This window comes from Epinephelus lanceolatus, chromosome 13 (genome assembly GCF_041903045.1).
Source record: "Epinephelus lanceolatus isolate andai-2023 chromosome 13, ASM4190304v1, whole genome shotgun sequence".
Lineage (NCBI taxonomy): Eukaryota > Metazoa > Chordata > Actinopteri > Perciformes > Serranidae > Epinephelus > Epinephelus lanceolatus.
Genome location: NC_135746.1, coordinates 11,678,268 through 11,692,543, shown reverse-complemented (window position 1 = coordinate 11,692,543; position 14,276 = coordinate 11,678,268). Strand labels below are relative to the sequence as shown.

Genomic DNA, 14,276 nt, shown 5'->3' with positions numbered 1-14,276 from the left:
GGATCTAGCAGACTCAGACGACGAAGACTGTCCTTTCACACCTCTCGAGGACCCGGTAACCACAGAAACACAGGGTGCCCTGACTGAGTGCCTGATTACAGGATGGAGTGTCGGCATGTTGATCCTAATTGAATTTCAGACACACAAACCCTTTGTGTGTGTGTTTATATGTGCATGTGGTTATTGCAGTGAGATTTTCCAAAGCTCTGTCACTCTTAGATTTTACCACGTTTGGACTTGCACAGTCTGGGGATGTAGGAGACAAGTGAACAGGATTATTTATTGATTTCACCCGTTTCCATTTTCTGTCAGGCTCCCAGCAGTATCCTGGAGAGTCTGGAAACACACATGAACGGCCTGGAGGATGTGAAAGGAGGAAAGAAGGGGTAAGACACTGTCAGTTTGAGTGCCTTTTGCTCTCAGTGCGACACTCAGTGTGATGTCAGATCAGAAGGATTAGGATCGCTGAGAGCTGAGAAACTCCCTCTTTGTTTTTTTTTTGTTTTAAAAAGTACGTAACCAAGAGAAATGTTGGTAGAAACAGGCCTTAACAAGTGTTATGTTTCTATAATTTCCTTTAACCCTTCCTCTCTTTTATCCCCCTTTATGTTCATTTGGAATCACCAGTGAAGGGTGAGCATATACTGAATGTTTTGTTTAGAGTTCACTAACTTCTATAGAAAACTGTGTAGATCTGTTTTTCATTTCCCTCCAGCCAGGTAAACTCACACGTTATTCACATGTGAATTTTACTGCCTCTGTGATCTCCATGTGAATAAAAACATAACTACACTACAGCTTACTAAGTCTACATGTGGAAATGTGTGTATTGATGTGATTACATGTGAGACACACATGTTTTGATAAACAGTAAGTCACCTCATGTGTATTATCACATCCTGACATGCAATGTGAATCAGTATATGAAGGGTTTTTTCTCCAAGTTGAATTGATTATCAGCACAAATTATAAATATTTGTCGACAGAATAAGGGTATTTTAAACAATTGGACACACAGAATGCTGCTTTGGAAATGGACTCTTCATATGATCACATATGATGCAATCTGTCGTGCATATTTGTTCATGCCTTTAAAAATAAACCCACCAAATAATTCTCAGTCTGTGTCCAGCAGGTCCGTCTATTTCACGCAAAAGAACTAACTTTTCCCTCTGCTCCTTCACTGTTTCAGGTCTCCAACAAAGGTGAGATGCACGTTCAAAAAAGTCTGCATCTTTATTGAGCTCTTACAGTCTGATGCACCGCTATAAAAGGGGCTTCTCTGGCTATCTTTCAGGGGTCTCCAACAAACAATGTGTCTCCAACATCAACACCTGCCAAATCTTCAAATGCTGTTCCCGCACTGCAGCCTCCTCCTGGGGAGAGTGCTGCCGCTGCTGCTGCTGCTCCTGCTGAGCCAGCTGAAGAGTAAGTGACCGTAAACTCTGTGACCTCCTCCCTGACGCTCTGAGAGTCTAAACATTCGACAATAAATTGTGCGACCTTTGAAATGTTTCAGGATGTACCAATCTTATTTTTAGCCACACATATCAGTTGGTTGCTCCATCATGTTGGTCCAGACTGAAATATCCCCACAGCTATGTTAGAGGGCACAAAGGGGCTAGGAAAGGATTATGTTTTGGCTTAAAATACCCGGTTTGCTCACCACAAACATGACTGGAAATGTCACTTGTCTTGAACAGCAGTTTGCTGCTTGGTAACTGTCTAACCTACATGTAACCTTAACTAGGGCTCTTTCATAATGTTGATATGATATGCATGAAACATAAAAAAGTAACATCTGTGGTTTGCAGAAGCGTACAAGTCAACATTTTATTGTGGCGTCAGGGCAGATTAGCCTCAGCTGAAGGTTGTGCCACGTGCTTATTAGCAAATGTTAGCATGTTAACATATCATTACATAGTTGAGTACAGCCTCAGATAGCTGTAGACCTTTACTCTTGTTTATGGCTATCACTGATAACAACTTAAAGGAGAAACACCCCGTCTTGTGATTTTAATGAGTGTTAAAAATAAATCATGTAGCCACCCTGTAATTTTGAGCCATTTCCTTGCTATCCATTTCAGTGATACTAAAATTGGGCGAGTAGTTTTTCCATAATCCTGCTAACAAACAGATAAACAACCAACCAACAAACAAATCGAATCAATTGGCAGAGGTTATAATATTTACCTCTTTCTTCAACAAGCAAATGTGAAGAATTAATCTCTGCAAAGCATGTTGGGGCAGCATGGTGCCCATTATCGCCTCATAGCAAGAGGGCTCCTGGTTCAAGCCCGCGGTGGGGGGTCCGAACCCAGGGTCAGGGACCCTTCTGTGCAGAGTTTGCATGTTCTCTCATGTCAGTGTGGGTTTCCTCCAGGTGCTCCAGCTTCCTCCCACAGTCCAAAGACATGCAGGTTAATTGGTGACTGTAAATTGTCCGTAGGTGTGAATGTGAGTGTGAATGGTTGTCTGTCTCTTATGTGTCAGCCCTGTGATAGTCTGGTGACCTGTCCAGGGTGAACCCTGCCTCTCACCCAATGTCAGCTGGGATAGCTCAGGCTGGGCGGTATGACAGAATTTTCATACTACTTTTTTAAGAAAAAATCATATCGGTTTCACAGTATTTGACGGTATTTTGCTCAGGTTAAGCCCACTTGACATGCTGCTGTGTTGTGCTGTGGCCTATTCAAGTTCTGGAATTTATTATTTACGTGACAACACCTGAACACAACACAGGCTCCACTCCATTAGTGCCGTTATAATTGTCTCGCACTTGGGTTGGCTTCAGTCAGGAAAATAAGGCCCAAGCCGTGCTCTAGTGTGTGCGTGTGTGTGTGTGTATATGTGTGTGTGTGTGTGTGTGTGTGTGTGTGTGTGTGCGCGCGCGCGCACGCATATGCATCTGTGTGCGCATCGGGGTGAAACTCCACCGTACGCAATACAGAGAGCAGAGGAGAATTGTAAACTTTCAACCATGAAGAGACAGAAATGACATGCGATCATGTAAATAAGATAAATAACATAAGGTTATTTAGTTTGTTTAATAAAAGGACAAGCAGGGGTTAAAGTTCTCCGGCACAGCGCCGGATTTCCGGCGTGGCGAAGTTTCTGTCCGGCACGGGCAGAAGTGCTCTGCAGTGCGAGCATTTCACTCGCATTTGCCCCTAAAAATATATATATATATGTGTGAACCAGGAAAATGATTTAGGCGCACAGTGTGCGAGTAAACACAACCTACTGTTTACCATAATCGTCATTGGACGTTTTTTCATTGATAACCAATGAAATAAATGTATTTTAAAACTCCCTCCCTTGGCTCTGATACAGCCGTCTCCCTCCCTGCCTGCAGTCCCCACTGCACTGAGCTTTGTAACAATGTCCTGCCTACAGCCCTCTGATTGGTTACACGGCACAAGTGATAGCCAATCAACACTGACGCCTGTGCATGCTTTCACATCATGTCACACTGAGACACAGAGCTCAGACAGAGCAGGAGAGGCTCTGGTAAACCAGTGGTAATTTTGAAGGTAAGGTAACAGAAACCAGACAGAAATGAAAGTTGCAATAAAAATCCTCTATGCTGAAGTTTTAAAGTCACCACCACAACATTATATGATCCATTTCAATGATGACATGCTTGCCCAGAGGCGAAATTTCGACGTAACTGCCTGTTTAATTAACATCTAGCGTGATACAATTTTGTAAAGAGCCTAAATGATTTAGCTTCTAGAAAAAAATAGCACCAAGGCAAAAAAGAGATGTAGGAGCTATAAGTCAAAAAGTCTGATAACCACTGAAAGTTTAATCTTTATTTATAAACTCATTAAGCTATAAAAGTTTAATCTGAAAAGCTATAATCTTTTTGTTTGTTTTAATACTAAACACGTTCCTTTGCAACACATACATTTCTATTTCTTCATTTTGTGACCGCAACACCAAGCCCCCCGCTCCGGAAAAGATTTCAGGCACACAAATCTTCCGTGCTCCACATTTCAGGCACAAAATTTTTTCTTGCTTTAACCCCTGGACAAGATATAGATCTGTTCCATAGGCCCTGGATATGAAGCGTACATAGCGCCAAATAATATAACAGTAGTTTCTAAAGAGCTAAGCATGGCTCCGGCTGTAGCACACCTGTGGAGTGCAGCGGTGAAATGGGTCCCTGCTGAAACACTTTCCCGCCGCACATGTTCTGGATGTTGTTTGGGCTATTCACCGGTGTGGTATATGAAAAATTCATATCATAACGAAAATAAAGACCGGTTTTCGGTATGAACCGGTATACCGCCCAGCCCTAGGGATAGGCTCCAGCACACCCACGACCCCCAACAGGCTAAGTGGTTCCAGAAAATGAATGAAAGCATGGTGAATTGATTCTTTCTTTCTCTCTCTCTCTCTCTCTCTCTCTGTTTCTGTCTCCTTCTCCAGTTCCTTGTTGGACCTGGATCCACTATCCTCCTCGGGTCCCTCAGCACCATCAGCTGCCCCCACGTCTTGGGGAGGTAGGTCTCCGTCCTTCCGTCAACTCAGCTGCTGGTTCAAAATAATGCAAATCCACATTCTGGCATTTACAGTATATTATGCCGCCATTACTGTGAACATCCACATAAAATGGTTTCACTTACAGTGTAGAAATAACCTCTTCAGCAAAGAAGAGTAAACTAACAGTCTGTAGGATCTGTCCTAAACTGTTTTAGCCTGGGCTTGAACTAACATGTTTTCCTTGTTACCTTGCTCTCTGCCTCCATAGATCTTCTTGGATCAGGTGAGTCACACTCTTCTCTTCACCTCCAGCCTCTACTCTAGATGTGTAGTAGTCTTTCATCATCCTCCAGGACATCTCAATGTCAGTGATTTTTGTTCTTTCTGAGCCAACTCTGATCTGAAATTGAGGTGATCTGGAAACAATGTCAGAGTTTAAATCCAAACTAATCGTAAAGATAGACTGTAATGTATAACTGTGACATGGTTACCTCCCTGTTTGTCTCCTCAAGCTGTTCTCTTTAGTCTGAGTAGTCTCTTTGTTTCTCTCTGCCCTCTCTCTCCCTTCCCTCCACATACTCCATTGTCTGTTTTTGGTTTACAACGGGGGCTATTTTGGTTGGTTGTTTTTTATTTGTTGGTTACGACCGGATGGTGTTGGATTATTTAACTTTTAATTTTGTTAAAATTTTGCTTTGCTTGGTCAATTCCAAAAAATTCTTACCTGGCTTTAATTTGAATTGGACCTTTTGTTTTGACTTGCTTTTGTTCACTGTTGTCACGGTGACTCAACTGGTTCTTTTGGTTGCTCTTTTGGGGTTTATTTTTGGTACCTTTCTTTGGGGATTTCGAACGCCCTGTTGATGCTCGCAGAAATGGGCGATTCCTTGCTATCTGAACCCACCCTCACGGCAGAGCCCGCCCCCTCCCCTGCAGCAGCAACGCCCACTCCTGCAGCGGCAGAGCCCGGAGTCTCTCTAGCTCCTCCCACTAGCACAGCAACCGCCACCTCCCCTGGCGCCGCCAATATGGATCTGTTGGGAGGTCAGTGGGCTTCCAGAAAATTCTCTACGAAAGAATCACTCTGGGAAGCTCAACCCTAAAACCATCACACAAATATGATAACACAAAGACGACTGCATGCTCAGACACATACAGTATGTAGTCAGAACTATGCTGATTTATCACTGATACTGTCTGTACTCTGCTAACAACGGTGCATCATCAAAAACAGTGAAGTCTTAATGATGCACTGATGCGCGCTGCCACCATTATCAACTGTCTAATGTGCCCGGAAAGTATTCAATATTTAATACATAAATAATTATAAAACACATTTTGTAAAATATATAAATGACCAGAAAAAAAATGTAAAATAATTAAAGAATTTGACTCATTAGAGATCAGTGGTGTAGTGGAGTGTATACACAGTTATACAGGGTATACAGCCATTGGCACATATAGGAGAGTATACCCACTTTCTCCATAGTAACCTACACATCTACCTAGTAGTATACCCATCTCATCAACGACCACTACACCACTGTTAAAGATGTTATTTCATGACTTATTGTTTTTATTTCATCATAGACAGTTTTATTTCAAAATTCTCTTTTTCCAAGTGTCTTTTTATTCCATAATCACATTTACCCTGTAACACTTTTACATCATGTCCCTTTATATTATAGTCTCACTTTTCGTAACAGTTTTGTTGTGAACACCCCATCACCATTCAGCCAATCACATGCCTCCAGCCTCTACAACTGTGACCAGACTTAGCTAGTCTGGGGCCGTTTAGTGGCCGTTTTGGTAAGGAGCCGGAACTAGGGTGAGAGAGACAGGATCCGGAATTCGATGGATGCGCTTTTCCGTCAAAATAAAAGCACCAAGCTAATAAAAATGTGGTGAAACTTTTTAATTTAAAGAATATAATTTACAACAAAAGCCCCAAGCCATTAAGTTAACCTTTTTCTTTTGTTGTAAATCGATGGTGCACCAGAATTTAAAGTTTTACTTTGGTGAATTTGGTGAATTCCGGATCCGCTCTCTAGACCGGAACCAGAGTCCAGACAAAATTCAGAGTGAATGGAAACCAGGCTCTTCCCCATTCCCCGTACGTGAAGAGCCTGGTGATGCGAGGCTAAGACTTAGCCAGGCAAGTAACTGTTGTCAGCTAGAGCAGTGGTTCCCAACTTGTGGGTTGCTGGGTTCTTTGTAAATGGACCGCAAGTGACTTGTGAACATGTCAAGTTTGTAAAAAAACAAAAACAAAAAAACACCCTTTATTCTAAAGTACAGTGACAACTTTTAATTTCAAGTGTCGGTCCCTGTTGTAGAGTGAATGACTAACAGACAGCTACTTGACAGAGATGGTACACTAGCTCAACAACATGTTCAAATGCAAGTATGACAGTGAATATCTATAGTTGGGAACCACTAAGCTAGGGCAAGAACAATGTCAGTTATTCCAAATCAATGAACAGGCGGCTGCTGCTGTAAATAAACACAGACACAGTAACTTCACCTCCTTTTATGCTAGGTAGGTATGTTTACATGCTACATAACACGCTGGGTTGTGAGTTCAGATTATTATTACTGAGCATCAAAGTGAAAAGATAGTGTTAGCAGTGTTAGCTAGCTCCTGTTAGCTTGATTGACTACAAACCTCTGTGGTTGTGTGTCCTTGTGCAGTGCAATGCTAACTGTGAAATAACCAGCTGGCTGCTCCTGTGGACCCAGTTGGCAAAGGCTACATTCACATAACAGAGCTTAGTGCTAATTTTTTTCCCCTAGATCTGATCTTTCTGTCTAGACTGTACACATTCATGTTTGAAGTGACCCATATTTGACATCTGTGTGACGTCAGATATGCCCTGAATCGCCTCATGTGCAAGCAATAACGTCACACACACGTGTGCTGAACGATTAACAAAAAATGTCACATTTGCAAGACAGGCATTTGGGGAAAAATAAATGATGTAGCGATGCAGGTGTACATCTCATAAATGATTTGCTACAGAGGTTTGATTATAATTCATCATATGTTGAAGATATAGATGAGAAGAAGAAGGAATACAAAAACCACAGCTAAAGCTTTACTAGCAGCCATTGCTGGTAGTTCCGTGGAGAGAGAGGAGTGGGTGCAGGAGAGGAGTCAGGAGTGGTGGGACCGCGATGTGGAGGGTTTCACTCCAAAACTTAAATGTCCGGGGCCGCATTCCAATATGTCTGTCGGCGCCTCACAACAAAGCTGTCACAGCAGGACCAAAAATTAAGCAAGCTGTCCCCCACACAAAATGTCTGGCAGTCAGCTCTACTGGCTGGAACTGGGGCAGCGTACCGCAGCAGCAGTACAGCTGTAGGAGCCGTATGTAGTTTGGCGAATGATCTGAGCCTGCACTGTGAAGTATGACGTGGAAAACACACATGAATCTGATATGACGGTTCTCACGGTGGTCGCATAGTCAGTGTTTGGATATGAATCGGCCCTCCGACAACATATGTAAGCGACCCAGATCTGATTTTCATGTCTGCACGACTCTGAAAACGTGATCTGTGTTAGGTGAGAACAAAAACTGGATTTGGGCCACATTTGCTCGTAATGTGAATGCAGCAGGTGATCAGCTTCCTTGTTGAAGAGAGACGAGGGCATTTGATAGGCTGAGAAGGTGAGAGGACAGTGACAGGTGACAACACTGCTGTCATGATGACAAAAAACGTGACATTAAATCAAAGTATCAGTGGGGCAAATGTCATTATGAAATAAAAGACTTTTGAAAAATGGACGATAGAAGAACTCCAATAAAACCGTCATGATGAAAGTAATGATGAAATAACATTTCTTAGTATTGAGTTATTTTATTGCACAAATGACTGCTTCATTTATTAGTTTTACACATTTATTCACCTGATTATATATTTTATAGTCATTCATTTATTTAATATGTCCCCTTTGGGCCTCCTTACAAAATAGTATGATAAGCACAGAATCTTAATTTCTCTGTTGCACAAACACAGACACAATATTCCTGCACAAATGCTCACACACATGTCTGCATTATGTGATTATGTACAGCCACACACTCACCTTGGGCTTGCACATAAACATACTGCTACAGTCATTCTCCACATGCGTCTTGTTTGATAGGCAGACATGCTTTTCTTTGACCTCAGTGAAAAGCAATTCTATCAAACCCTGACACATGGCTACAGCTACAGATGGCAGCTGTAACACTTGTAGATTTCAGGCTTATTCTGTTCTTTGTGCAGTAGATTAATCCTTGCTGTAGTGCCTCCTGTCTGTATTCCCATTTGTCTATTCACCTGTCAGTCATTAATGTCCTGTATTAATGCCGTAAGCTACCGTTTGAATACTTTTCTGTTGAATGCGCTAAGCTCACTTTTATTACCCTGATGCTCTCTTTTCCTCCTCATGTTTCCTGATTCCTGATTTTCTCTTTTCATCTGTTCTTCCTCGTCTGTCTCTGTCTCTCTGGGTGTCTCTGTCCTCTGCTGGGGTCTCTATGAACCCCAGATGCCTTTGCAACACCTGCTCCTGCCACTGAGGCCTCTGCAGCAGCAGCTGAAGGTGGGGCCGCTGCCACGTCTGCCCCAGCCGCCAACGCTGGAGCTGGTGGGTGACACAACGTCTGTCTGTGTGTGTGTGTCTGTTTGTGTGAGTGAGTTTGAGTCAGTGGTGGAAAATAGCTTAGTACGTGTTTACTGTAAGCGTGCTAGTTTTACACTGCAATACAGGAATAAAGGTCTTTGTTCATTCCCATGTTTTCTACTTGGATCATTAACCGGTGGGGATGCTAACTTTATTCTAGAGACCTGTTAGCTTTAGCCTCTTTATTTTAGCATTATGTCATGTATGTACAGGGTCCTTATTTAATATGATTGAGCTGGAAAGATTTAAAAAAGCAGCCAAAGGCAACATTTATAACCAATCTTGAAGCTAACATTAGCTTAATGAGCTTCCTAGATAGTGGCTATAGTTGTCCTTGTTCCTTTTTCGGAAGACATTTTGACATATCAGAATAGGAAAACCAAAGGTGTTGGTTGTGTGAAGACTGATGTCACTGTCAGAGAGAGGCTAGCTCTTTCTGCCTGTTAAATCAACTGACCTTCTGTCAATGCTACTGCAGCCTCCTTTCTGCTCCCACTTCCTTTCTCTTTACACATACACAGCCCTTCCCTTTGTCTGTGCACGATCACAAATGCCACCTGTTGCTGATTGGCTTCAATACTGATGTGTGGCTCGATCCAAACCACTTTGTTTCCCACATACAGAGCCGCGGCTGTGTATGCGCTCAGGATTATTTATCAGCATTTTATCACATAGCAGACGGCTAGCTGACCATGAGAAGTGTATTGGATTAGAATCACAGACTGCACTTTTAAGTAAGGCTAAAAAAGTTGGATTCATAATGGAATATACACTCACCGGCCACTTTATTAGGTACACCTTGCTAGTACCAGGTGGGACCCCCTTTTTATGTCTTGGTGGCATAGATTCAACAAGGTGCTGGAAACATTCCTCAGAGATTTTGGTCCATATTGACTTGATGACATCACACAGTTGCTGCAGATGTGTCGGCTGCACATGCATGATGCCAGCCTGCCGATCCACCACATCCCTTAGGTGCTCTATTGGACTGAGATCTGGTGACTGTGGAGGCCATTGGAGTACAGTGAACAGATGCAGGTCGTCTTGACCATGTCTGCATGCCTAAATGCATTGAGTTGCTGCTACATGATTGACTGGTTGAGTCAACTATTTGAGTCAACAGGCAGTTGAACAGGTGTACCTAATAAAGTGGCTGTTTAGTGTATATATAATGTGGTAATGCTGCTTTTAATTAAGTGAAGGATCTGAATACTTTTTCCACCACTGTTTTGAGTGCCATGACGATGAAGGAAACAGATGTTTAGTAGCTTAACCATAGGCATGATGGGACCCTGGGCCTGGACGTGTAGGAGTGGATTACAACTCACTTAAAATGAATCATGGTGGTTTCTTTCTTGTCATATGTTCAAATTTTCCTTCAATTTTTTTTTTGTTTGGGTCTTTTGGGGCTCTGATATGGACAAAAAATACATAGTTAACAACAGTGACCTCACTCAGAAGCACTGGCCCATTCGGTGATACACCCATTAGCCTAACAGGCCTGTATGTGTTGGTGTTTATGTTCTTGTTGGTGTCAGGTTTTAATCAGTTTCATCACAAGGCTTTGTGCGGGGACAGTAGGCGTACAGATTTGTTATTGGTGTCAAGACGGTGCTATTGTTGTTACCATGGCGATCAGGGACAATACACTTACTTGTATTGTATCTTTTGGCATCAGAAGATTTGTGCGTTTTCTGTTACGGAGAGACGTTGCCTGTGGCAGTTGTCTGGTTTTAATTGTAGTTTAGCTGTGGTTTGTGTCTCAGGTTTATATACTGTGAAGGTGTTTAATATGTCTTTGATCACAGATGCTATTTTTAGCGGTTTCCACTGACAGCCGGAGTGTGTCGGAGCTGTGCACATTCTCTCCTATTGTTCCCCTTTTCTCCTTTCATGTTCATTGCTGTGTTTTCATCCTCTTCACATAAATCATGTATCTATTTTATGTTGTGTTAAAGTCATTGTCTAACATCCTCCCTTCCTATTCATGTGTCACATTTCCTCCCCACCTCTTCCCCAAAGACCCCTTTGCTTCCTCGGATGGTAGCACCAACGCAGCGTCTTCAGGTCTAGACCTTTTCAGCATGATGACAGCAGAGAATAATAACCCGGGTAGCTCGCTGGATGCCTGTTTCACCTCTGTGGTGCCCCAGCCCTCCCCCTCCCCTTCCCCTTCATCGCTCTTCACCTCCGCATCCAGCACCATCACCACCACTGCAACCATTTCAGCTCCCAGCGCGGCCAACCCTGCGACTGATCTTTTCAGCGGTAAACGTTAGAGATGTGTGTGGTCCGGTGTTAACCTTAATGTCTTGTGCTCTTATTGATTAGCACCTTCCTGAATTCCCTATCTGATGCTGCTTGTCATCCTCTCCCCTCCTTTATTCTCCTTTTGTGGTTTCATCAGACTAATGTGCTCATACTGAAGGTCTTTTTCAGTTGGCTGTTGTATGCGAGAGCATCCTCACCATTTTAAAGCATTTTAATATTCCAGTCTCTGGGTGCGCATGTGTTCGTAGATCTCTTTGATTCCATGCCAGATACGAGCTTCACCAAAGCAGACCCCGCTCCCAGTGTTGACTTGTTTACAGCAGGTACCCTGTTGCACCACCTCACTCTCATATCCTGTCTTGCCGTGTCTGTTCTCCAGCTTTGTCCTTGGCTTTGATCAGAGAAGGAGAGAAAGAAAAGGAAATGAGATTGCTCTCTTATGGGTCAGCTAAAAGCTATTGAGCTGTCTGAAACATTTACTAAATCACTCTTTCCCATTCAAGCATGTTCTGCGTGCGCTGGTTTATAAATGTGCATTATGATGAATCACAGTTTGTGTGTGTCTACGTGTGAGTGTGTTTGGGCTCTAAACACCATCTCCACCTTGCCCTCCCCAGCGGATGTGTTCAGCTCCCCTGCCCCCATCCTGTCCTCCGCACCCCCACCCAAAATTGACACGGGAGCCATCATGAACCTGTTTGGTGGTGGGTAACTCATGTGACTGCCTGCTCTCACTCTGCCTCCCCTGTCCATGAATGCATCACGAGAAGAGGAGTACAATCTGGGAAACAAGTTTAACAACTGATATTAATTTTAGGCTTTATGGTCAGAAATACTGGGCAGATTTGTTGGTGCATGTTTGACTTTTGTTGCTATGGGAAATCATGGAGGTATAACAAGTAGATGAAACTTGAACCAACTCAGTCTCACTCCCAAGTCATCAAATACCGACACTTGGTCAGTGGCCCTCGGCGTCAGATACCAACACACTGAGGAACCCTTTAGTGGTGCTACAGGTATGAGATGCACCGGGCAGTGGCAATTTTTTTGCCGTGGAATTAAGAGTGAGAAGGTCCGCATAGGGCGAGTAGGAGGGAAAGTGCATGGGTCATAGTATTAGGGCGATATAACGACTGTACGATATATTGATATGTATTATATTTTCAAACAAGATATAAATTAAGACAACACTGTTTATATCAGTATAGGGTCAGGTTGCGTTACATAACACATACCAGTGTGCATCTCTCTTCCATCACACTTGTCACAGCTCCGCCCCACTCACTCACTCACTCACTCACTCACAGTTTCTCCATCAACACTCAGACACTCAGAGCTGCTCCTCTGTTTAATCTGTCTGTTCATTAGTAAACAGTGTGACATCAGTCTATATGTTGCACGTGCTTCGCTAAATCAGTCTGTGAGATGAATGAAATGACCGCAGCACGCTTAGTTTGTGTAGTGGATCATAGCGCTTTGCCGGTCTTCTTGGTAGTTGTAGTCTTCTTTTTCGTGACACTCAGACAGCGCTGGCGACAGATGTATTTAAAAACTGCAGTGACAAAGGACGTTTCATGTACAAGACGTATATTACGCAGACAAAGTGTCTCTCTCTCTTTCCCTCTCTCGGCTTCTCTGTTGATTCTCTGTGCATAAATCAGATTAACATCCTAAACAGATAAAAATATTTTCCAGCACTAGATTCATTTGAAAGGCCAACAGATGGAAATGACTTTTAACTCCCCCCAGAAAGATTTTTAATTGTTTCAGACCTACTGGATACTTTTATGGTCATGTTATAGTTTTGTGTCCTGTGCTGCAAACCTTTAAATGCTGTAGCTACAGTGCTGTGTGCAAAAAGTTAACGTACAGCCCTGCTATTTATTTATTTTGCGCAGCTGAATATCATCAAACAGGGAAAAAACATCCCTGACTTTGCATTTTCATTTTGATCACTGTCGGTTTTTATAAAACTGCTTGTGACATCTTAAATGTGGCTTTGACTTGCAACTGAACATGTAGCTCATTTCATAGAAAATACCAAGATAAATATCGTGTACCACCAGCTAGCCTGTAAATACCGAGATTGAATTCTTGTCCATATCGCCCAGCCCTAGCTAGTATGTGGAGCACACTGCACTAGTGACATATTTTACATGATGTTACAATACGTCAGTAACAAACTTACTTATTTTAAGTTAAACCATGATGTTTTCTCACAATTTTAACCACGCTGTTCTGTTGCCTAAACCAAAGAAAGTGAACCTATAAACCTACACTCTGAGTTTACTTTGAAAAGGGACTGTGTGGATTTAACAAGTCGGCACCGTACGCTTCCTGTGAGAACAGCGGTTTACCTTAAAAAAAGACAATGCTTGTGAAGAAGGTAAACTGATGTGCTGTCCCTGGGTGTCCAAAATTGACCTGTAGGGCCACTGACCAAGCGTCAGTATGAATGTGTTATTATTTATGAACTTCAAGCTTCGACTTCAGACCTGGAATTCTGTTGTTTTTATTACTTTCCTCTTACTCCTGGCCTTAGTGATTTTAAAAATGCACGTGGACACTTAACTGCGACTGTCAAATGAGTGTGCCATTATGATAAGACATGTGTATGTGTACCTGTGAGTGTGTGTTTTCCAAAAGCAATGTTTCCTGGTTTATTTAAATATACACATCATGTACCTGCCTTCCCGTCTAACTCTAAACACTTTGTTTGGCATTACCAGCGTGAAGCCGAAGCCTCACTATTACCCATTCTTTGCCCTTATGCTGCGATGGGAATGGCTCATCGACCTGCTCTGACCTGGCATGGCTTGGTTTGGTATATTTTGGGTTGACCTGCCAG

General features: G+C 42.8%; 2 protein-coding genes across 10 annotated transcripts in view; both read left to right on the top strand.

Annotated features, from left to right (window-relative positions):
* Positions 1–14,276, top strand: part of LOC117270444 (clathrin coat assembly protein AP180) — a 48,439-nt gene that overhangs the window by 21,353 nt on the left and 12,810 nt on the right. For 4 of the 9 annotated variants that reach the window (XM_078173738.1, XM_078173734.1, XM_078173736.1 and 1 more), the window contains exons 10-16: positions 313–386; positions 1,193–1,205; positions 1,298–1,428; positions 4,435–4,508; positions 4,757–4,771; positions 5,362–5,532; positions 9,023–9,121. In XM_078173738.1, the coding sequence (XP_078029864.1) occupies positions 313–386; positions 1,193–1,205; positions 1,298–1,428; positions 4,435–4,508; positions 4,757–4,771; positions 5,362–5,532; positions 9,023–9,121 (577 nt within the window). Of the gene's footprint in view, positions 1–312; positions 389–1,192; positions 1,206–1,297; positions 1,429–4,434; positions 4,509–4,756; positions 4,772–5,361; positions 5,533–9,022; positions 9,122–14,276 lie in introns of all 9 variants that reach the window. The other 5 variants (XM_078173742.1, XM_078173740.1, XM_078173741.1 and 2 more) reach the window with 2 other exon arrangements.
* On the top strand, positions 10,734–14,273 carry LOC117270446 (uncharacterized). The gene is made up of 3 exons (XM_078173743.1): positions 10,734–11,425; positions 12,046–12,132; positions 14,158–14,273. Exons 1-3 carry the CDS (start codon positions 11,089–11,091, stop codon positions 14,160–14,162), a joined length of 429 nt encoding a protein of 142 aa, XP_078029869.1. The 5' UTR covers positions 10,734–11,088; the 3' UTR covers positions 14,163–14,273.